The sequence below is a fragment of the Colius striatus genome, chromosome 13 (genome assembly GCF_028858725.1).
Source record: "Colius striatus isolate bColStr4 chromosome 13, bColStr4.1.hap1, whole genome shotgun sequence".
Taxonomy (NCBI): domain Eukaryota; kingdom Metazoa; phylum Chordata; class Aves; order Coliiformes; family Coliidae; genus Colius; species Colius striatus.
Genome location: NC_084771.1, coordinates 8,625,202 through 8,650,205, shown reverse-complemented (window position 1 = coordinate 8,650,205; position 25,004 = coordinate 8,625,202). Strand labels below are relative to the sequence as shown.

The 25,004-nt window shown below is 43.0% G+C and overlaps 1 protein-coding gene across 1 annotated transcript in view; it reads left to right on the top strand.

Annotated features, from left to right (window-relative positions):
* Positions 1 to 370: 370 nt before the first annotated feature.
* AMMECR1 (AMMECR nuclear protein 1) overlaps positions 371 to 25,004 on the top strand; it is a 72,982-nt gene continuing 48,348 nt past the window's right edge. Inside the window, exons 1-2 of the mRNA XM_062006998.1 lie at positions 371 to 375; positions 2,517 to 3,335. Of these exons, the coding sequence (XP_061862982.1) occupies positions 371 to 375; positions 2,517 to 3,335 (824 nt within the window). The remainder of the gene's footprint in view (positions 376 to 2,516; positions 3,336 to 25,004) is intronic.

Sequence of the window (25,004 nt, the reverse complement as noted above, 5' to 3'; positions counted from 1 at the left end):
TTCTTGTCTTGTAATTTGATTGTAAGATATGGAGAGCATAGATCATTTTTGGCCTACTTGACAACAATTTGACTTTTACTACAGTTAGTGCAAAATTCACCTCAGAATCAAAAGTAATTGAATCATCTCTGTTAGGGTACCATTTCTCCCAGATACTAGCCATTCTAATTTTTTTGTTTAAGAAGGGCAATCCTTCCGAGCAGCTTTGGATCACTGAGAAACATCCTTCTGCAAATGGTTCTGTTTTACTTAGCATCACTTCTCCAGCAGCTCTTTCAAGAATCACAGGTTGTGTTTTTTAATTAAAAAATCTCTTTCAATCTCTCACTTGTAACAAGTGACAATTCTAAAATCACCAAGACTTCAGAACATGAGGTGAGCAATTGTGCTAAACAGTTGGAGTCATACATGAGAGATATATCACACCTAAATTAATCTAATTCCACTACCACACCAACTCCATTTGTATTGCTAAAAGAGTTTGGTTTTTATACTGAGTTCACTCAGTACATTTGATGCATATGAGGCACAGCATAGTCATCAACCAACAGGGGAAAATCTGCTTAAAGTCCACAAAACATGGAAGTCATATGTACATGAAAGAATGGAACATGTTCAGGGCCTCTTGTAATATGAAAGGTAAAGGTCCTTAAAACTTAACTGAAGCAAAGGGCCAATGAAACAGATGTTGCAGTTAACTGAAGCTGTCTTATCCAAAGCATAAATTATTCTTCAACTCTAACTGGAAATTTTCCATTGAGATATAAAAAATGTTTCGCAAGTCTCCAGTTCTCCCTACTTCAAGATACTGACCAAAATATGTGATAATACAATTGTGTCCTCCTGATTCCAACAATAGTTGGAATCATATATTTGCTGTTGTCTCTACAAAAGGGAGATTTGCTGTACGCTGCATTGCACTGAGATAGCACAACTGTGAGAAAATACAGCAAAGAACATCTGCAGAGGTGGAAAAAGTAAGGTGTTTTAAATGAATAAGTAATATATTTAATTTGCCCTTTCAATCAGGGACCATTACAAAACAATACAGTGTTTAATCACAAAGTGGTTGCTGTGCACTATCAGTGTCCTCAGTACTCCATAAGGATATCTCCTCCAAGACTTACACTGAACCTGAGAAATATCTGTTCTAGTACAGTGAATGATTTATTGTTCTGTAGCATATGTGGCTGTATCATAAGCTTTTGAAATTACTTGATATTTTCATAAATGCTGGCATTATATAATGTAAGATATTAAAAAACCCCAGAAAATACCAGAATTCAATACCTGGAGAAACTATTTTCCCAAAAGCAACAGAAGGTGTCACTGCTAACTGATTTTAAACAAATGAATCCCCCAAGTGGAAAACTGCCTTTGTTTTGAAAGAAACTTGCAAGTTGTTTGAGAGAGGGAACTGGGTTCCCTTCTCAAGTATTCTCCAGCTCCAAACATAAACGTCACATTTAAAAATGGAAAATACAGCTTTACACCATCTAATTCTTCTTTCTGTTTGCTGCTATTCCTTGCAGCTCCTTCACCTCAGTCAGAGCAAGAGAAGTTTAGGCCAGTATTTGGACAGATATCCTCAAAGGGCTTTTTAACCCATTAGTCTCAGAGCTCTAGTAACTGGGGATTTTCTCGTCAAATACATAATTCAAAATCCAGATAAAATTCAGACCACAAGGATGCTGGCAAAATTATTTCCAACGTGAAATGTAAAACTGAGCCTCGTTTTTGCAACTAAAAACTTTCTGTAGACTGCATTTTAGTTTGGATAATGACTGTGTGTCTCTAAGCTTGTGCATTATTGCAGCTCTATGTGGCAGTCCTCAACCCTTTGTCTTCCTTGATATTGTACTGTTGCTACTCTGTGTTAAATAGCTGCTACAACCCATGCCAGAGATGGATATGTATTTTCTAAATACATATAGCTTTTAAGGACTTTATCACCATTTACAAGCCTTTCCATAAATTCAGATATATGTAAAGCTAACATCAAACAAATTTCCCCTCCCACTCCAGTAGCTTGGTAAGCTTAATTTTAGATGTCTGGAGTGCAGCAGGAACTCACATCTTTTCCTTGGAGGTCTCGCCATGATGAAGCCTGGGCTGCAAGCACTAAGGGCTGTGGCTATGGGTCACAGCTGCTTGCCCTGTAGCTGATGACCTGCACTCCAAGCTGCTGTTTATTGGATGTGAAGTAATTGCCAAAGCTGTAATATAAAAAAAAAATTAATATATCTATTACAAATAAGCCCATGGCTTTGAGCCATCACGAGTGCATGTTTAATAGGTGTATCCAAGCCCTCTCTGCAGGCTCCCAGCCTGCTGACTCCAACACAGACCCTCACTGCTTTTTTTTTTCTCGCTTTCTCTTCCCAAGAGAAAGGCATCTCAGGTCACTTGAATTATTTAGCAGCGTGCTTTTAACCATCTCGGGGGCTCTGCTTCTGCCGTGCGGCTCCTGCGGAGCTCGGGTTTGCGGGTTTATTTTTATTTATGTATTTTTTTAGCACGCGGGGTGGCGTCGCTCCACTTCCCCGGCAGGAGGAGGAGAGAAAGCAAGGGGGTAAAGCGGAGAGGGGTGGCTCGGCGTGCGGAGGGGAGGGGAAAGGGCGCCAGGCTCGGCCGCCACACCTGTGGGCCGCGCTGCCCCTCCGCCCTTCAGTGGCCCTGCGTGCCGGGGCCGCTCACCGGGTCGCTCTAACGCAGCTCTCTCTGTCTCTCCTCCCCCTCCATCTTCCTCTCCCTTCTGCTCCTCATTCATTCTTCCCCCTTTCCCGCCCCTTCCCTGTTGCAGGCGGAGCGGGCCCGGCAGGAGGCGGAGCGGGCCGCCGCACGTCCCCCGGCCGGTCGGCCGGCCCCCCCGCCATGGGTCGGAAGCGCTGCGTGGGGGGAGACGGCTCCAAGATGGCGGCGGGTTGCTGCGGGGTGAAGAAGCAGAAACTCTCCAGTTCCCCTCCGTCGGGCTCGGCCGGCCCGGGAGGCGGCGGCAGCGGCTCCCGCTGCGGCGGGGCGGCGGCGGCGGGGGGCGAGCCGGGGGCGCTGCCCCCGCCCGGGGGCCCCCGCCTGAACGGCCTCGGGGGGCTGGCGGGGGGCGCCGCCGGCTGCGCCCTTTCCCCGCCGCTGCCGCCCAGCTGCGGCGGGGGCCCCGCCGGCCTCTCCCCGCCGGCCTCCTCGCTGCTCTCCTCCCCGGGCGCCGGCTCCGGCGGGCCCGGCTGCAGGAAGATGGTGGTGTCGGCCGAGATGTGCTGCTTCTGCTTCGATGTGCTCTACTGTCACCTGTACGGCTACCAGCCCCCGCGGAGCCCCCGCTTCACCAACGACCCCTAGTGAGTATCGCCGCCGCCGTGCCCCGGCCGGCCGCCCCGAGCCCGCCCTCGTGGGCGCCTCGTGCGCGCCCGTCCCGCCCGGCTTCCCCCGGCCGGGCACCCTGCCGGCTGCCCGCCTCCTCGCCCGGCAGCGTCCCCGCCGCCGCCCGGCCCCTGTCCTCGCCTGGCCCCGCGCGGCCCGCCTGGCCCGGGGCCTGGCCCGCGGGCGCCCCCGCCCCGTGGCCGTGCGGGCGCCGGCCGGGCTCCCCGGCGTGCTCTGGGGTGGCCGCGCTGCCCTCAGGAAGCGCCCGCTGCCCGCCAGCTCCCCGCTCCCCGGCGGCGTGTGCCTGCCTTGGCCTCTCGCACTGTTAACCCCTTGCTGGGCTCCTCTCGGTCCGCGCTTTACGGGGCTCGCTGTTCCCTGATCCCTCCGGCCGGACCGGGCCGTGCATGCCCCGAACAACCCTCCTTTGTGCGGGCGCGTGGCGCCGGGCCCCGTGTCCCCGCACAGGCTCCGCGGGGCGCTGGCTTCACGCCGAGGTCTGGCTGCGGCCGCTTCACACAGCGCCCCGCGGTCAGTGGCCTCTCGTCGCTCCTGCTCTGTGTTCAGTAGTGCCGGAGTAGACTGCTCCATGCCCGTTTCACCAGTGGTCCTTACTGGGCCCCCTTCACTAGGCAGTCTGTCCATGTGTTCTGCATGAATACGGGCACCTGCTTCACCAGTGTTGGATGGTGAGTACCCAGTGTGAGACCTGTCCTGCGAACCCCAAATTTGTGAGCACTGGTGTACCAGTCCGTTCTCCTGTGCCAGCCACTCATAACACTGCTTGGTCTCAGCCTGTGCAGAGTTCTTGCTTTGTAACGACTCCTGAACATAACCCAGTGTCAGCCATCCCCAGTCCCTGAGTAATCCACTGCATCAAATTCCCCGCGTTTTGAACAGATCACATAAACACCTGTTACTCCCGTCCTCCCAGCTTCCCAAGCCTCATTGCAAGAGTGTCCACCAAGGGCCTGCTTGGTTCCCATGGCCCCTGTTTCTCAGCGTTTGTGCCCTCCCACCTTCGGAAGGGACGTGCCAGGATGGTGTTGCCTTGCATGTCAGTGCCTGCAGCCCGCCTGCGCTGGGGAACCAGCAGTGCTGCTCTGCAGAGAGAGCTCAGACACTTCAAGGAGTAACTTCTCTCTGACAGGAAGTTACTTCCCCTCAGCTGGGATGAGTTACCGAGTCGCTGCATGCTCCAAATGCGTCTGAATGCAAAGTTAACATAAAGAGTTGTTGAAATCAAGTTTCTCTTGTTTTACTTTGCGTTTAAATGGGATGGAGCTCGTGGTGAGTTTCCAAGCTGCAGCTGAGACTCAAGGATGTTGGTCCACCAGAGTGCCTGTCACTTGTTTCCTCTTGTGTATGGCATGACTGTCGAATCTGTGAGAACCTGTACTTTATCGGTACTTAATGAATAAAGATGTCTTTGGTGTTTGTCCAGGACCCTTGTGCACTGTCACTAATGCAGAGGGTTATCATACAGTTTGCATTTCATTAATGAGATGTAGTGTATACTTCTCAAGTGTTTAAAATAATGTAACATATTTAATGATCTTATTTGGAGCCCTTGCTGTTCTAACACCCAGGATCTATACATCTCTTGCATACTTTCAGCTGCTGTCATGACAACCCAGCTCTGTGGATTCCTACTTAACCTGCCACCCCAGCAAGTCTTCCCTATATGCTCTTCATAACTCCTATGTGATTACATCAGAGTACCAATAATCAAAGGAGGGCAGGGAGACTCCACTGTGAGTTTCTTTACCTAGGTCTTTTGTAAATCCATGTCTGTCCTTTTGTAGATACCAACTGTTTATGAACTGCTGCTTCAAGGTGCCGTTTTGCTTTGCATTGTCCTATATCTGTTCTCCATCCCAGGCCACTGTAGGTTACACCATCAGCTTTATGCCATTTCACTCCTTCATTGCTGTAAGAGAGTTGAATTCTATGTGTCTCTGTAACAACATTACTTTGTTGTAATTATGCTTTTTTTTTAATTAATATTGCAGAACGTTGTGTTGAACAGGTTAGTAGTGCTATGTGTGTTTTAATAGTGGTGGAAACTGAGGCAGGGGTGAAGATGTCACTGCCAAAATGTTTTCCAGTAAGCACTTTTTTTCCTCTTAGTAACCAGTAGATCACCTCAGCTGTCTTCTACTACTTGTTGCTTTAACAAGAATCCAACAGCAAATTAAGTAAAATGACTTGTGGTTTTTGAAAATTCATGTGTGCTGAAGTGTTCTTCAGATGTAGTTGCTAGACTTGGGGAAAAGTTGCTGCATCAATGGACTTCTGAAAATGGCACTGCCATTAAAATTAGTTACATCATTTCTGCTTATTTCCATGCTTGTGGCAGTGTACATGACTGTACAGATTGAGAAATGATCTCATCAGGATTTCATTTTTTTCCCACTTGGTTTTCTTAGACATTGGTTCCCTCCAGATCATTGCATTGCTTCACAAACACTTGTGCCTGCACAAGTGTGAGGTGGGAATAAGCAGACAGATGGCAGAACTGCTGCTTTCAGCAGCCTTGTGAGCTGATTATGTTTGTGCAGTTGGGGAAGCAACTTTGGAAAAGTTGTTCAGTATTACATGTATAATTCTAGGTCGGTGAATAAAATGCTCCTGCTAAGTGTTCAGAGGCAGCATGACTTCTAGCATGCAAAAGATCTGCAGGCAGTCTTATCAATAACTGGGTGGCTTGCAGAGATACAATGTCCTTGAAGCTGAGTTTCATCCTATACAGCAAAGAAATCTGAATGAGAAGTGGCCTTTTTCAGTGAATGTGTGTTGCAGCTTTCTGCCTGGAATCCTCTGGAGGTTTAGTCTGTAGACTAAAATATCAGTTGTAAGAGTAGTAGTTGGAAATAAGAGTTTGTATGGGAATTCCAGAAATGTGGTTTTTTAAATTTACATTAATTACAGGGAGGATGAAAGACCTGTGAGCAAGTATCCTCACACAAGTGTGACTCATGTTCCTTGCAAGCCTTTGAACAGTGAAGCTGGGCATGATCAAAGAAAGCAGGTGGCTGAATCACTTGGACAAGGGGTTACAGTGTGTTTTGAACAGAACCTGCTTCTGACACCTCTGGATTTTTAAAACTTTTTGATGCCAACATGAGGATCATAGCAGGGCTCAAAGGGAAGGAAATCTGGAGCACTTAGAAGGAATGAGCTGTTTTGAAAGGATGCAGATTTTGGACCCTAGCACAGCCCGTACATGGATGAAATAGTTGGTGTTTTCATACATCTGACTGTAGTTCCCAAAGCACAGGGTGTGAGGTTTTGTTCAAGGGTATTACTAGGGAATTGGATTGGAAAGAATGACTCATGGAGTCAAAAGAAGATAGCTGAAAGATACTGAGTCTGTCCGGCTGTGTCTTGGTGAGAATAAGCTCAGCAAATCCTTCCAGCCACAGGCTTCCTCTTGTAGGTTTCCACTGATCTGCCAATGCTTGATTCTATCACTGTCTTAACTGAAGAGCTTTCGTACCGTTTCACTTCGAGTTGCCCTCTAAGCCACCCTTTCCCTTCTTCACAGGCTGTGTTCTGCAGGGCACAGCCCCTTGCTTCTCCCAGTGTGATGGCTCAAACTGTAGGTGTGGCAGGAATGTAAAAATCATCCTGGAAGTGTGGAAGCTGATAGGAAATTTGAAAATTCCCACCCTAGACAAAAATTGTCACTTAAAGTGTCATTCAGACACTGTTCTTGCAACTCATTTTGATGAATAAAGTTATGGAACACTGCAGTTGACTAAAAGCATTTCTTTTTAGAAGTGGCAATAGAAATAACCTTAAGGGGATGCAGGAAGAGTTGTAAAGAAAAGCTGAGTTGTCTTTTTTCCTGTGGTTCTTACCTTTCTGACAAATAACTTGCATCTTTTTGTTTCCTTTCTGGTTTGGTCTTGTGCAACACACCCCATGCCTCTGTGATCCTTGGAAAAAATACTGTGTCCTGCCATCCATTGTGAAAGGGCTCACTATTCACTGCTATTTTTCTTCTAGTAGGAAAGTCTTTGTGTGGAAGTGCAAACACATGCAAGAAGGTTGTGACAGGATGGGAAGGGTAAGCATGCAAAGAAGGTTTTAATTGAAGCTGTGCTGTGGGGTATGAGGAGGTCTTGTTCCTTAAAGATTTTCACATCTCTGCTCACCTGTAAAGATTTCACTTGGCACACAGAAATCACCCTTCTGAGTGTCTGATCCTGCACAGTGCTTTTCTCAGGCTCTTCAGCTTGCTCACTTAATGTTGACATCTTTGTGGGGAAGGCATTGCATGGCAGTCTAGCAGGCTAACTCATTAGCCAGTTGTTTGCTTCTTACAGTCCCTTCCTAAAGGTCCCTTGCTAGCAAACAGGATTATTTTAGTGGTGGCCACTTGTATTTTATACTATTTGTAAGGAGAATCGTTTGTTCTGTCCCTGTCAGCTGGTACATGGGAACCAAGAACAAGATTTTGCAGCTGGAATGGCTAACGTGGCCCATGCCTTACTCCTGTGTCTGAGGAGCTCTTGGGAAAGATGTTTACCATGAGTGCTTGCATCAAATGATGGCTTGCTCATATCCTTCTCCTTCGGTGGCTGAGTCTGTGCCAGAGGCATGAGATGGTGTGTGGAGCTGAGCTGTGTACCTGGGGTGGATGTGGTGCTCTAAGGAGGGCTGCCAGCCTGTTTGCATGCGGAGGCTCAGGCCATCAGAAGTGTTGCTGGCGACCACGTTCTTTGCCCCAGGATTAATCTGTATGGCTTTGACCATCTTCTGTGATAGCAGCTCTCTGGATAAAAATATTCTCTCTGTGTTATCCAGGCTTGACCCACAGACTTAGCTTGGAAAACCATCAGTTCCTTTCTTCATTGATGACTTGTAGTATTTGGCAGCAAGTGTTCTGTTTGGCTACAGGACGGAGATACAGATATGCTGTGGTGTTGATGAGCCTGACCTTTGTATTTCATTGTGTTTTCAGATCTGTCAGTCTACGTATTCTAGAAAGGCATAGGGTGGCTGTACTAGCCTACCTTAATTCTTTGTTAGTGAAGTTTGGAGACATTTAAATTCAATCCAGTTAAAAAATGTGGAGCCAGCAAATCTCGTGCCCTTAGTTTTCACACTCTCAAAGAATGTTGTGGTTCTGCTCAGAGTCAGTGTAACTTGACTTTTTAGAGTTTTTCCTGGCCATCCAACTTTTTGCCTTAGTTACTGTGTCTGGATAATATGTTGGCACCATTGGTGGCAATTGAATTTAGCAATTTAGATTGAAATAGTTTGAAGTCCTCCTGTTCAGTCACTAAGCTTCCCTCCCCCCCAAAATGTTAAATTACTGCCTGATACATTCTTTTAAGGCATTACAGAAAGATTAGGCTTGTCTGTAGGTGAGTACATATGTTTACATATACATTTAAATAAGAATGTTATGGCTTGCAAGTTCATAGGATTACATTCTTTTCTCAGTTTTGTGTTTCTTGGCTGCAGCCTGACTTCCTGTTCTAGTCTCTACTACTATTGTAATGTTTAAAGTTGGAGACTTGTACTTGACTCCTTACTTGCCTTGGTGTATATTTCTTTACAAGCCTTTTTGTGAAACTTTGCCTGGAAGCTTAACAAAGTATGAATTTCATATTGTCTTAGAACCCACTGTTTTTCTCTGCACTCCCTACTGAGTTCAGCCATACCTATTGACATTGCTATTCTTGATAAAAGTTGGGAATTGTGTTGTTTCTCTGCAAGACTTAGTTATATGGCAGTGGGGACTTGCTTGTGTAGCAGACTGTGTGCAATAATTTGTATTTATTGTCACACTCAGTAACATTACACAACAGCTATAATGATTGCATGGTCGCAGCTAAAGATCAACACCAGTCAAAAAACAAAAGACACAGCAATGAAACGTGCAGACAGGGAGGTGTTGTCCCATGTCTGTGGGTCTGACTTCATTCTGGTTTTCATGTGTATGCTGTTTTGTGTATGATTCTGGGATTTTTTTTTCTGACTTGACAGAGTCTTTACTGTTGAATATTAAATGTTGGAATATGAAGTGGAGGCTCTTTGAGTGGCATTCTGTGGTAGATGTTTTTAAAACACAGTGCAGTAGAAAATGTGTATTTTGGCGGTGCTCAGCGGGGAATTCCCAGTGTGATTGAAAGGAGGGTTGGTGAATGCATCTTGGTACAGCAGTGGAGGAAAAGAGATAAAGCTGCATGACTTCGGAAATAACTTACCTTTGCCAGTAGGTTCATCTTCTGTTATGGTTGGTGAACTGAGAAAAAATTGCTACAATAAACTCCCAAATAGATTAACTAGAATTTGAGGGTGTTTTCCTTCATAAGCTCATTTTAGTGAGCTGCTCTTATGTCCAAATGAGGCGGTTTCTATTAGTATAGGAGATCATACCGTAGACACTCTTAAGGATGGACCCTGGTTTTGTTTCTTCAGCTAAAAGCAGTTAGCACAAAGTTGTAAGTGCTCTGATTCAGTGCAGTATATTTTCTTCAGAAGTTAGTTGTTCTCATGCTCCCTGTTAGGGTGAGGAGGAGCCAGCAGCCACCTCTCCCTTTGCCATCAGTCAGTTCATTCATTTCTTTTGCTTGTTTTAGTTCATTCATAGTATTTTTGTCATATTTGCTTTTACTCTACCTTGTACTGAAGATAAGTCCCTGATAAAAATTTCTGAGGCTTTTTCAAATTCAAGTTGTGACATTTCCTTTTGCCATTAAATATCCCTGTTTAACCTGCCTGCCTGTGAGAAAAATATGGTTTGAGGCTGATTTGACTGACTTCATGTGTACATATAACTAATATTTTTTGCTAGAAATTGTGGATAAGTTAATGATTTAAGAATCAAATATTCATTTGGAAGCATTAAAAGTGCAAAGCTCTTTAATGAGTTAAACATGTTGTTCCTTGTGACACCTTTATAGTGCAATATTATCTAGCATTTAATACTAAAGAGGAATCTGTCATTGGCACTTCTTTAGTCATATCTGTTAAGAAACAAGTAGATATCGTCTAGATGTATGGACAGTTTTGTTATCAGGCCTCAGACATCCTTTTAACTGCTCATCTCTATTCAGATAGGGAGTAGTTGTTGCTCCACAACTAAGAGAGAACCAGGAAATAAAAGTTGGGAAGACCAAGAAGCTAGCTCAGCTGGCCAAGTTCACAGATCCAGGTGGTGACCAGTCAATTAATTGAATGTATTTATCTAGTCCATAGATTTTTGTTCTCTCAAGACTCGTGCCAAAATTAATGGAAAAAGCTCATTATGCCAAGCATAATGTCTATAGCATCCAACTTTTGCCTTCAGAAGTGCTAGTATGCCAACACAGAAGTTGCTTGAATTATATACTGGTGGTTTGTGTGGTGAGAGTCTCTATGGAAGGCTGGAAAGATGCAAATGATTTAAAAATAACAGTAGACTTGTCAGAGTTTGGCCAATACAGAAACTGTTGCTAGGCTGGAGGCCAAAACGAGTCCAGTCAGGCCCTGACCCTCATTAGCAAAGCATTATGAAAATGCTTGCCCTTTTTTATGGTGTTTATGCTCTTATGGAGTGGGCTATTATATTAGCACTCAGTTTAGCATCGCAAAGTGTGTATTTAAATAGCAAGATGGGGCAGCTCTACTGCAGCCTATTCAAATTCTCAAAAGTAGGTCCTTAATAATAAAGCAAGTTAGAGATTGCAATGGCTAAACCAGAATGTAGCTGTTAAGTTGATCCTAGTGCTGTGTGACAGAGCACTGGAAAGGGCAGCTCAGATGGGCTGTGGAGTCTCCTTCTCTGGAGCCATTCCAGCCCACCTGGATGAGTTCCTGTGTGACCTGATCTAGGTGGCCCTGCTCTGGCAGGGGGGGGTTGGACTGGATGAGCTTTCAAAGTCCCTTCCAACCCTTAAGATTCTGTGATAGTTTGAACTCGGAATGATTGATACATTAGATTTCTCCACTGTTGGTTAGTGCTGTGGTGTGTGCTGACTGACCAAAAGCTGTGGTGTTTTTCAGTTCAGCACTGTAAAGAACAGTAGGTGTCCTGGGCTACTTGTATGGACTTTTAAGCTCTTCGTTTTCATAACTAGAGTCTTGGCAAAAGGGATCAGTGTAAAGGGCTTAATTTGTTAAGTGGGATACTCCCCTGCTCTATTAGCCATGAACATTTGTTTGTTATCTGTTGCATTTGTCACATCTCATCACTGTTGTCCCTCAAATGGGCTGCATGGATGTTTTTATGCCTTATAGGATATACCTTAAATTTTTGTGATCTGACTGGGCTTTGCTAGCTTCCTGGAAGGCAGTGCTGCTTGTGAGTACGTGTATATTGCTTTGCCACTCTAAGTACTTGCAGCCAAGGTTATTAACTTGCTAATTTCATGAGAATGACGTCTTAGGGAATGCAGAACAGCCCTGCTGAGTTGTGGCAAGGTCACTGGGACAACAGCCATATAAAGATGTGTGTGTCTTCCCAAAGCCCTCATGCCTTTCTGTGTTATAGAGGGTGAGTTCTCACAATCCTTAATGCCATAGAAGATCTCATTTTATGCCCTTCTTCCCATTATCCTGAACTTGGAGGCATTCTGGGCAAGGTCCTGCCTAGGACTGTAGCGTTTGTAGTGTATGAGCCATAGACATACTCCTATAATTTATCCTTTGCCTTTCTGCCAGCAAAGATGTCTCCTCTCAGGGCTTTGCTGGCACATGGTGGTTCCAGCATCTGTGATACTACCTGCTTCACTGGGTGGTACTTTCTCGTAGCCCATGTTTGAAACATAAAACAAAGGAAAGAAGGATCCTTGTCATAATCTTCTCCTAGTCAGTATCAGAATTACTTATGCTTCATCCTTTCCAGCTAGTTAAATCACTTTGTTTCCAATATGCCATTTTGCACAAAGATTGTATGGATGAGGCTCTAGAGTTCATGACTTAGGAGTATTAGGAAAGGTGTAAAAAAGTATATGGTCCTCCTCTGATGGGCAACAGTCTGGGCCAACTAAGTAAATCTGGTTGCCTTAAGCCCCTTTTCCAGGTGACTGTAAGAATGTGAGGACTGGGTGCCACATAATTTTCCTTATCCAGTAAATGAGTACAAGTATAAGTTCAGCTGCCAGTGAATGACAAGTTGCAAGGCATTTCTTCTCTGTATAAATAAATGTGCTAAAACCCTGACTTTTTGGGAAGATGATGTGCTAGGTAGAGGTTCCTTGTAAGCTTTATAAGGAGAAAAAACATTTTTTTCTAGTCCTCGGTACTTTAATTTGACTACCACATTAAGCAGGCAAGGAATGCCAGTCAGAAAAGTGTTGCACCAGCCTTCTCTAAGTAGTCTTTCTGCAGAAAGAGTACTGGAGGCTGGGGGAGGTGGTTGAAAAACCCATAGAAAAGGTGTAGCCTAGTGAGGAAAGAAGCCCTCTTCAAAGGCTGCTGCTGTGCCTGGAGGGAGGTGAGTAATTGCAAGTGATCTATCCTTTAAGTAGGAGAGAAACCTTCAGCAAGCCACTGGCCAGGTGAAAACTACAAGTCAAGTGATACAAAGAAGTTCTTTTGTTCTGTACAAGGAGTTATCCAAACTCTGAAGAACCAAATAGATATGTAGTATTAAAAACTAAAGCCTGTTAACATGCTGATAGAATGTGAAATTCTAGTGATTAGATTGATTCTTCCCTAAGAAACAGGAGGATAATTCTGGCTCTGCTTCAGTTCATCTGGAACTGAAAAGTAAACAGGTAGAGAAGAAGCAGGTGGCAAAAATCTCATGTGGGACACTTGCCACCATAATACCTAATTCTTGTAAAATACTGGGAATAAAAGTTGAAAGAAGGTGAAGACTGGTGCTATTCATTTGGAAGGAACACATAAAGGGTTAGAAAGAAGGATAGCTAGAATACAAGTTGCTTTTATTCCATAGAAGAAAGATTCAAGTGAGACAAGTATTCCCACATACACTGAGTATTTTGGTCTCTTTTCACCTCAAGGATGAATTATTGCAGTTTGCTCTGCTTGGGCTGTATTTTGACATAGAAATCTAAGCCACAGCAAGAAGTAGCTCCAGTAGTGCCTCTGTTAGGGAGAACACAGAGTCTGTGCTTCAGGTTATTTGGCACCAGCTGCTTTTCTTTTCTTTCTTTTTTTCTTTTTGGAGGCTTTCAAGGTGTTAAGTTTTTTTACATATGTAATGTAAATGGCTTGGAATAACCTACTCAAAGACTGCCTACTACTCCATACCATTCTGCTAACTTGTGTTTTCTTCATCTTTAAATGTGTCAGAGATCCTAAGCAGCAGAGCAATCTTATTTGATACAGAGGTGGGTTACCAAGCTAGTAAAGGATTTGGAGCACATCTCATCTGAGGAACAGCTGAGGGATCTGGGGCCGTTTAGCCTGGAGAAAAGAAGGCTCAGGGGAGACCTTATTGCTCTTTACAACTAGATAACCAAGGGAGGTTCAGACTGGATGTGAGGAGGAATTTCTTTGCTGACAGGGTTGTCAGACATTGGAAGGGGCTGCCCAGGGAGGTGCTGGAGTCACCGTCCCTGGAGGGATTTCAGAGCCGGGTGGATGTTGCACTGAGGGAAATGGTCTAGTGGTTGATAGGGCTGGGACAAAGGCTGGGCTTGATGATGTTAAAGGTGTCTTCCAACTGAAACAATTCTATGATTCTAAGATGAGGAAGAGGTAGGGTTTCTATAATATTTTGTAGCCTGTTTGAGACTGACAACATTCATAAATTGGATTATGGAGGCTGTAGGTCTGATTATTTCTGAGGCTTCCACTGAAATTTTGCCTTGATTTAAAAAAATGCTGGGGTTTTTCTTCTACAAAGAAAAGTGCTAAGCCATTGAGACACTGAGGGTGAGGGAGCCCTGGCCCAGGCTGCCCAGGGAGGGTGTGGAGGCTCCTTCTCTGCTGGCCTTCAAAACCCGCCTGCACACGTTCCTGTGTGACCTGATCTAGGTGGGACCTGCTTTGGCAGGGAAGTTGGACTGGATGATCTCTAAAGGTTCCCACCATTCTATGATTCTGTGATACAGTTTTGACATTTAAATGGATCTTACTGAAGGTGTTCTGTACACAGTTATGAGAAGCTGTATCTCCTGTGGTGGCGGAGAGAAAACGTAGAATTTAAAAAAGAAATATTTAAGCTGTTGTGGAAAGGCTGTAGTTGCTTTCCTTGAGGTTAATTCTAGGTCTTCTAGAATTTGTTTTCCTTTAGCACTGTTGGTGTTGAATAGCTGACTACCTTATGCAGTGTACGTGCATCCTGCCAGCCTCCTGAGTGACACTGTAGAACTGGACTGTAGTTTCACAGTCTGACTTCACCCACTGCTGCTTTGGTGAAGTCATGTGAGCCAAATGCAGCTTTTGGATGAGACTGTATGTCCATGGCAAACAAAACACCCTCATGTATGTGCCCCACACCCTCCCTTGTACTGCTTGCATTGATCAGTGTATGCTGCTGTGCTGGTTCTGCTTGATAAGTCAGCAGCAGATACTGCTTTTTGTTAGGTTAGTTTTTGCTGAGTTGTAAGACTGTTTTTGCTGAGTCTTTTTAACGTGCTGAATGCCAGAGCTGGCTTAAGGGATTGATTCTTCCCATACAGCCTGGGAAGAGATGGGACCCTTGCAGTCAGCCATTATTAATTTTAGGCTGACAAGAACTTAAGCTTAAATTGCTTTAACTTGGGTTTGTTTTCGGCTCAGAGGACATAACTGTTCTCCTGGTTGAAACTGTTAACCTACTGTTGTCTCCAGCAGTACTACAGTTATCAGAGAAGAAAAATAGTTCAGTGTCAACCTGATGTTTCTGGAGGTGACTCACACCTCAGTGACTTTTTCCAGCTTTTGGCTTTGTCACCAAGTAAATTGGTGCCTGTGAGTACATTGAGAAGCTATGGAAGAAAATGCTATCACCTGTGACAAACTTCCTTTCGTGTATCTGTTTGCAATGTTGCCAATTGTTTGCCCTACATCCAATTCCCCAGTCATCAGAACAAAGCTTATATGCTGCAATATAAGGCTAAACAAGGTTACAGCATTTTTTTTTTCTCCTGCTGAGTTCATCTGGGTGCATCATGGTGCTTTTAAGCACGTAGTTGCAAACGTTGCAATCTGCAGCAAACCTGTGCATCACGGTTTTAAATGGTGAAGTTTGCCAGGAGTCTGTAATATGTAGGAGAGGAATGTGTAGGCTGTCAGAGGAAGTCTTGAGAACCCTTTGGGTTGCTGAAGATTAGAGTTATGAGTTGTTTCCAAAATAATCCTGATTGGTCCTTTCTACTAGATTGTCTGTTGTTCAACCTGAGTGTTCAGTGGATCCAACAACTCGGTCCCCAAATTCAGAGGGATATATAAGCTGGCACAAGCTTGAGGGAAGAGCTATGCTCTTGGTAGGGTTTCCTTTTATGGAGGCTGTGCACACTTTTCACAACAGACTGGTTGTCTATGGTGACCTGATCTGCTATAACCTTGCAAGGTGGAAATCACATGTGCTTTTCTGTAGTGCCATTCTCCTTATGGTCTCTTGTGTGCACTGGAGTTACAGTGGCAACCTATTGCCCAGCAGTTCTTCAGTTTCAGGTTTTGAAACTGACCTGTAAATGCCTGGTGTAGGTGAACTATGTCTAACTTGCCTGTTCAGCCTAATGCCTCCTCTGTACTTAATTCAAATTGACCTAGTCCCTCTGACCTATATGTAGTAAAGATAGGTGCGAAAGCCTCCATAGTTGCTTCACCAGTACAGACTGGGAACAGAATGTTCAGTCAGCTTCTCTGCATTGGTGCTGTCATATCACAGAATTACAGAATCTCAAGGGCTGGGAGGGGCCTGGAAAGCTCATCCAGTACAACCCCCCCTGCCAGAGCAGCACCACCTAGAGTAGGGCACACAGGAACTCATCCAGCTGGGTTGAAATGTCTCCAGAGAAGGAGCCTCCACAGCCCATCTGGGCAGCCTCTTCCAATGCTCCCTCACTTCAACAGGGGAGAAGTTTTTCTTTGTGTTTCTTTGGAACCTCTTCTGTTCCAGTTTGCATCCATTGCCCCTTGTCCTGTCATTGGCCATCCCTGAGAACAGCCTGGCTCCATCCTCCTGACACCCAGCCTTTATGGATTTGTAACCATGAATGAGGTCACCCCTCAGTCTCCTCCAAGCTAAAGAGCCCCAGCTCCCTCAGCTCCACTCCCTTCCTCGTCTTTATACCTGTGTCTCTTTTCCGCCTTTGTCTGCAAGAGAACCCACTGGTTTTTCTAGTTGGTTTTCTGCTTTTGATGTAGTCAAGTAACTTTTCAAGGTGCTACCCAAACGTTTTAGGGTTTTATTTACTGTTTATAAAACACATAATAGGTCAAATGTAAATGCCTTCTGTTCTCATTAGGCAAGTTTGCTGTTTTTAAAAGCTGACCTCTCTCTAATGCCCTCCTTAACTTCCCTGTTCAGTCATGCAAGGTATGTAGGCTTTTGTTGCTTGGCTGAGATGTTCTTTTGTCTGCTTTTGTTTTCTTTTCTAACTATGATGAAAGTGTTACCTGGTCTTTTAATACAGGGATTTCTCTGCTTTGTGTTTTTTGTTGTGGGGAGTGATCGTTTTGTTTTTAACAGACTTCAAGCTGCTGCAGCCTTTTTGTTGTTTGGATTGCTCCTTTTGGGTTTGTGTGTGTCTGGGTTTCTTAGTTTGTTTCAGAGTTTTTTGAGGGGAAATGGGTTGGGAGGATTACTAATTAATTCATTTTTTTACTCTTTTCCCTTAGTTGAAATTCATTATCCACGTGCCAAATACTTTTATGACCTCCTGTATTCAACTACAGTATTGAAATAATGGCATGCAGGCGTGGTTACAGAGCAGCTTTCCTGTCGATATCCTTTAACTAGGTCTTGTGTACCAGTCAGAATCAAACAAAAATGGCATCTTTTCATGTAGATCCTAGCACTGATTTCCAGGGAAGTAGTCATTACTTGGGGAAGAACCTCAACCTCTGTACATACCTCCCCTAAACTTGCAACTTTATCATCTCTCTGAACTGGTGGTGCAGCTGATGGTACATCTTTCTTACTTGATTGTGCAACTTTTACCGTAAGAAGTTTGTTGGGTTTGTATTCTCCTGTTTTACTTTATGCTATGAAATGTTTATGTCCTTCACATCAAGTGCCATTCTCCACCTGCCTGTCATTCATTCCTGTTGAAATTACTGAGTAAGCTAGTAGCCTCTCAGCATTACACTGTATTGAATTGTCCTCCTTCCACCAAGTCTTGGACATGCTTATTACTTTGAGGATGTCACATGAGGCCAAACATTTGCACTTCCCATGTGTTACTTCTGAAATTTTTATTGGTAGTCTAAAAGTAGATTGTAAAACTCCTGTTAGCACGCCAGCCTGGCGGACTGTGGCATGACTAATGTGCATGCCTAACAAGTTCTTCCTGTTCCCATCATGCCTAAATCCTTTCCCCCTGTATCACTGTCTTCCTGTCTCAGCCTTCCTCTCAGGCTTCACATGTGGAACTGGCAGCATTTCAGAAATAACACCATGAAAATCCTGAATGTAAGTCTTCTGCCTGAGGACCTGAGCTTACTCTCTGGAGTATGTCCCACGTTTCCATATGCTACTACCATGGATCCTGTGAACTACTATTTTCTTTGCTGAATCACCAAGTAGTCACTGTAGATGCCCTGTAAGGTTGCTACCTCTGCATCTGATGGGCAGTGTGCCAAGTGGTTGTTGGATACTACAAATACAGCTAGCTATATGTCTAGTTAAGTTGTGTGATACCTTGACCTGCTTCTTTCTAGTCTTCAAGTCTGCCTGCTACAAGGAGGATCCCTAGTTAAGAGGATGCAGTGATACCACCTGGAGGGTGGATTGTTACTAAGAGATTAGCTCTGATCCAACTTATGACCACGTGAGTTCATGAGATGGCAAAAGACATGAAGCATGGAGCAGAGAACAAGGAGGCAACATGAGAGCATCTTCTTTGGTGACACTGCTAGTTATTGACTATAAAACTGCAGTGAGATTCATACAAGGCAGTGTTTTGTGGTTTGTTGTTTGTGGGGTTTTTAAAACTTTATAGATCATCTCTTGTTTTAAAGGCATAACCCTAAACTTGTCAGTCTTACAAATATAAAAAGTGCATTTTTTTAGAAGCAAAGTTACTGATTGTAGACAGTGTCTCTATCTGTGTGAACTTGTGTTTGATAAGAAGCAGTAAAAGAGCTCATGTCCCAAATGAAGACCCACTTAGCCCTGTATGTTGTCTCCCAGGGATGGCCAATGGCAGATACTGCTGGAAAAATATAACAGAGGAAACTTGTAAAGATGCTGTCATGTCCTCCAGTAAGTTCCTATACTAGAGCTAGAGTCTTTGTATTGGTTGTCTAATTGTATGGCTAGTGACAGCAGGTAATAACCACTATACTTCCTTAGAAGATGATGCTTTGTCTATTACCTGGATGTCTGAGAGTAATGAAGGTGTGTCTGCTGCGTACCAAAAGTTGGGGCCTCAATTGGTGACGCTAGTTCCATATGGTTCCATATGGTGTTATTTTATCACTAACTGCAGTTTCCCCTCTTCCAAAGGAACAGTGACTGGTCACCTGGCCTGCTGCTAACACACTTCTCTGTTGCCTAAATGCTAAGTACTTTTCTTGTTCAAGGTTAGCATGGTTGTGTTTACATTATGAGCATTTGCCTAATCTGCTAAAGGAGAGTGTGTCTGAAAGCTCCTCTGCTTTTTCCAAAAGTGTAAGTTCGTCTAACAGATGTAGTTACCTTCCTTTAAAGATCTTCCTGCTGTTCCATTTTGTTTAAGCTGTATTGCTGCATTTCTTCTTGCACAACAGTCATCATCCTTGTCCATTTTCACAGCCCCTTTTGCCTCTTCCTCTCTTTTTGAGCTGACATCCCTGCACATGCTCCTGCCTAGTAAAACAGAGCAGAGAAACAAGCTTGGTCTCAGTTAAACTCAGGAAAAGGAGAGATATTTTTAACAAGATCAGTTCCTCAGTTACACATGTTTGTTCCAGAACAAGGAGGCTATCTGGCTGGGGATGGAAAGGTTGGGCGAGGCTGGTTTTTATTTAAGCAGCAGCTCTAAACTTCACTGTTACTCAACCATCTATGTAGTCATTTGTGATTTGAGGGGTGGAAAGACATTGAGACATCATCTAGTTCATCTGAAGGCATAATATAGCTGTGCTGACTGACAGATGTCTTACTTCAAAACATCCAGTCTCTATAGCAGACATTACTTGAAACCAGTTGAGAACTCCTTGATATAAAATCATCTTTGTCAGTCTTAAAAGCTCTGTGTTTAGTATATCTTTTCTATAAATTCCACTTAGCTCTAACTCCAACACTGTATTTAGTTTGCCTTTGAACTGTTGTCTCGTTGGTTAAATTAATGGCTAAGTTCTATACAAATAGTGCAATGCAGAGTGCTTTGCTTTAATAGTAATTCCTGTGCTCCAAAAGATTAATGTATTCCAGCTGTAGAGTTAGTGAAGTCTGAATTAAAGGGCAAATTAAAATTCTGCTGAGGCTTGTTTTAAAGCTTGTCTTGCAACATTCTCATGAGCTTCTTAAAACCAGGACCAAAATAATGGGATGTTTATGACATTTTCAAAGTGATGCATTTAACAAATATTTGTAAATACTCTGAGATATCTTGTTACTGTTTAGTGCCTAGTGTTTCAGCTCTCTTGCAAGCTAATGTTGTCCAGTGGATCCTTAGTATATGTAGTTAATGTGAAGAAGGATCAATGATTTTTAAAGGAATAGGTTTGAATGTTTGCCTGAACTACAGTCTCCTGTCAGCAGACACCTTCACATACAAGTTTTATAACATATTGCTGCCCTAAAAAAAGTCTTCTGTAGTTCAATTTTTATTCTTGGGCTTCTCTAAATATTTCTCATTCCTTTGATCTAGGTTCCACTTAAGCAGAAAACTCCTGTGTGTTCATTTCTCAGAGGCTTGGGAAAAGTTACTGGCATACATTTTTTGTTCAGCTGTTTGTTGTGCCCCTAGGTGCTTATGTCTCAGCATGCAGCATGCATTTGGCAACTAACAAAGAGCATTTCAAAGGTCCAAATGGATGCCTTTGTGACTGTATGTCTAGTGTCTTGTATGAATAAAGTGTGTGAATTTAATTAAGTTATTTTCCAGAAGAAATTGCATACATTTCTGCCTACTTCTACTTTTTCATCTAACATTTTGAAAGAACTTGTCTCACACTTAGCCAAAATCCAGTAAAACACAAGTTATTATTTGTCTGCAGCAGAGGATTCTCAGTTATAGCTCTAATAAAATTTTGTGTGACTTTCAGCTGTTTTCCACCAGTCTTGACTAACTGCTTCAGATAATTTTTCATCAGAATAAACCCACCCAATTTATGGAAACCCAGCATCCCTGTTGCCAATACACTGTCACTGGCAGTTTGGCTAAAACTGTCAAGTAACCAGAAACAAAAATTCAGTATCTTCATTGGCAATGAGAACAGACTTGCTTTTAAGGTAGTATGTGTAGACTGTAAAGGCAGGAGTTGTGTGTTAAGCTGCTGTCTGAAATCTCTGCAAAACAACATTCTTTGGCTTTTGGTCTGTAGTTAATACACAACAACTGCCTGTGAGCATGGAATTGCTTGCTCCCTTAGAAGAATAAAAAAGGTGCTGTGACACTAAGGTTCCAGACATTTGGTGCCTAGGGAATGCTTTTTCTCCTATCAACTTCCACAATTAATTTTATGCCTGAATCATCCTGCTAGTGACAGAAGAGGAAACATTATATTGGCACTTCATAAGTGAACACCTCAAAAAATGTTTTCTGTGTTTTTTCTAAGTGACTTTGAAGAAAAGAAAGAATCTGGAAGCTGGAGCTCTTTTGTCTGATCCCTTCAGTGTTGTCTTCACTGTTCTTTTACAGAGTAGAAGTACCAGGGACTTATGCAGCTTCCTAAAACATTTTGGATGTCGTGTTCTTAAAACACTTGGATTTGGATATGTATTTTCCTTCATGGAATCTTAAGAAACAGTTTTGCTGAATCATTTTAAAGCAGTAGTTGCAAAAAAACCCCCAGTCCCCCAAAAAGCCCCTATTCAAAGGCAAATGCTTTCACTGAAAACATTTTGTCTCAATTCCAGTTTGTAAAAAGAATGATGATAAACTATACAAGAGATCTTTGGTATTACTGAAGTTGTTTCAACTTCGACTTGCAAGGCTTCTGGTTGTATGTTTTTAAGGTGGCTTTGTTGCATCCTTTAATTTGTTTTTCATTGACATTGATACCTTTAGTTCAAGACTTTGCTCCTCCTTGAGAGGAGACTGCATAGTGTTGCTGGGGAGCATGAGTAGTGCCAGTACTTTTAAATGCTTGTTAATTTGAACACTTGTTAATTTGTTGACATGTTTGTTAATGTGTCTACTCTTGAACATGGAGTACTTGCATTTTGAGCTCACTTCTAGAAATGGGGGCAGCATGTGGTTTGAAGTTGCTGACTTTCTTTGAAAACTGAGCAGGGAGGTGACTGGCTGAGACTGTCCACTTCAAAACACTTGATAGAGCCAAAGTTACTTGATGCAAACTATTTATTGGCTCAAATGCAGTTATTTTCCTGTTTTTCCTGTCTCCTGCTATGAAAGGGAATGTAAAATCATTTACTGCCTTCTGGGGTAGGAGAAAGGTAGGAATAGTCAGGGAGAAAATACCGCCTTTGCCTTAATAGTTGCTGTGAGTAGTTTATGTTAAGAAACCAATAGTTTCAATATATAATCTGAAGTTAGTTTATTAAAAGTAATATAATGTTTGACTAATAGTAATAAAGATGTTGGGAAACAAAGCAGTATTTCTAAGAAATATTTACATGTGCCCCATAGAAAGTCATAAGCAGGTGACTGCAGGCCTTGAAATAATAATTTGTAATGACACTAAATTGATTTATTAACTTCATAAAGTCTGATTTTTCTGCTCTGGTTCATAATTGTGCAATTGGGCAGAAACTATTTGCTTAAGTAGGTCAGAGCATAAATGTGAACAGTTTTGTAAATGTACATATTGTTGTATAATTTATTAAATGTTACAAATTATGGTGTTTTAATAACCTCGAATATGTTGACACTTGGTCTTGGTTGCTTTTGACCTTAGAGCAAAAGTTTATCTGGAGGTACAGTCCTTGACACTGGATGTGTTTAAGTGTGTGTACTGCCTTTAAAGATTAAGCATTCTTTTGATAAGAGGATAAGTTTCTGTTCCAAAATTCTAAATCCACTTTCTCATAACTCTTCACGGAGTTTCTGAGAACATGCTGAATGCTCCAGATGTTTTAGTCAAAATGAGGGTTCCAGAATTTATGAAAGCAGCTAGCAGCTCATTTAGGGAGAAGGGCCTGAACCCTCTCTGACTTGTAATGGACACGTGGAATGCAGTAACTTGGATATTACTTTATTTCTTCTCCCCTTGTTTCAAAAGCTGATCACAAAGGGAGATAGAGTAAGTATGACAAAGGTGAAGAGAGGACAGAAACAGACAAGGAGATGGAAGAGAGTGAGAAGGGAAACAAGGGATAAAAATACATGAAATACAGAAACGAGCACAATGGACAGAAAAATGCATTTTGAAATGTAATGAATTAAGGGTCTGACAGAGGCAGGAGCACACAGATAAGATGTCAATTCCCAAATAAACAATTGGGGTTTACATTTGTGTATGCCAGTGGCATTTAGCGGTGAGGATATATGAGTGCCCTACTACTTCCCATCAGGAGCTGGGCAGAGATGGGCTCTGTGGCTTCTCCATCCCTGCTATTCTGATGCTGGGCTGCTGAGAAGGCTGGAATCCCATGCATTGGAAGGCTCCCTGGCTTTGCAAGAGGTGAGAGCTGGTGAGTCCAAACTCACATCTGCTTTTCACTGCCTTTACCTTGAGCTATATCAACACCACCTTTAGCTGTGGTGTTTCTGTAGTGTTCATTGAATTAATTTGGATTCTTGGTTATTTATTCTCATTGTGTCATACCTTGTTGCATCTCAAATTGTGTGAGGCTGGTAATTGTGATGAGAGGGGTGTTAAATGGTTATGGCTTTGTTACAAAACAGTCTACAGTTCAGATGTTCCTCATCTAGTGCTTGATAAGAGCCAGAATCAACCATGCTAAGTGCAAAGCCATCCTATCTGCTTTTACAGGTGTGGCACTGTTCTGCTGAGATAAGCATACTTGCCTGGGAGTAGCTGAATGGTGTCTGTCTTCAAGCTGCATTGCTCCCTCTAGACCTCACTGAGAGACCTGAAGGCATTTTTAATGGAAAGAATATGTATAAAACAATAAGCCCTTCAAAAAAAGCAAAGCTGATTCTTTATGATCTAGTGATTTTTGTGTTGAAACAGAGACGTTTAGTTGCTTTTGAGGAGCACGTTCATATGTTTACCTTGCTGGTCAGGACTTGGAAAGAATTAGTTCACAAAATAGAAAGCTAAACTTACTAGTCAGAAGTGAAAATGGAAGAGCCAGGGGATCATGGTCACAGAAAGGGCTGTGATGATAACCTGGTGAGGAGCCTTGGCATCACAGTAGCTGTGTTTTAAAGGGGATGTAACCCCTACTCCCATTATAATAGTTCCTTTTTACATCATTAGCTTTTACTTAAGACTAGCAGGGTCATTCTATGCAGCAATTAGAGGAAGATGAAAAACGTCTGCGCTTCCCCCTGTTCCTTCACTTTCACAGTGCTCTAGAGCTACAAATTTTTAAATTTTACTTCTCTATGCTTTTTTCTTCCTCGTGTCTCCTATCAAATCATGTCTTCCCCTCCCTCTTCTGTGTGGGTGATGGCTTGATGCCACTGTTCTCCATTGCAAAGAGTATTTTATATTTGAAATGACTAATAGAATCCCTCATGTAACAGGGAAACCATCAAGAAATAGTAAACACGGAGGCTGTGTTAACACTGCTGTTGCTAAGATCATACTTGGAAAGCTGTCTCCACAGCTGTACAGGCTAGAAATATTTGAGATTTGATTTCTTTTAATCAAAAATATGTAAAAAAACCTTAATTAAAAAGTATAGCCATGCCTATACTCTTGCTGACCAAACTGCATAGGATCTGTGTTGGTTCCTCACTTGATTTTAATGTCTTGGAAATAGAAATGGCTTTCGTGGCTCAAGTACAGCCCTAGGCATTGATATTCTGAAGGTACTCAATTCTAGATGACTTAATTTAACTTAATGATTTAGCAGATGTATAAACCTGCTATCATCTGCTTGAGATAAAAAGCAGCTTGATGATCTTAGAGTTTTTGGTGAAGAACTTCAGTTGGAACACTGTCTCAAAGCATTGTAGTTAGAAACAGTGAACTGATGAACTGATACGTCCTCTTGGTTGATGTATGCATAACTCAGCTGTGTCTCAGCAGACACTGTGACGGATCAGTCCCTCATGCAAACTCTATTTATACCCAGTTGAGTTGTTGTTATGGGAATTTGGAGAGGAAACGTTACATTTTAGAAGAAAACTCGAGCTTCTCAGCCTAGAACAAGATTTATTGACTTACAGATGAGTCAGCCTGAGCAATGAAGCAAGTAATTAGATGACCAGTTTGGAAGGTGCCATCCTGAGGAATTTCCAGATGCCCTGTGAGCTGTAGAGCTGGAGCTTAAGTGTTCTGATGTT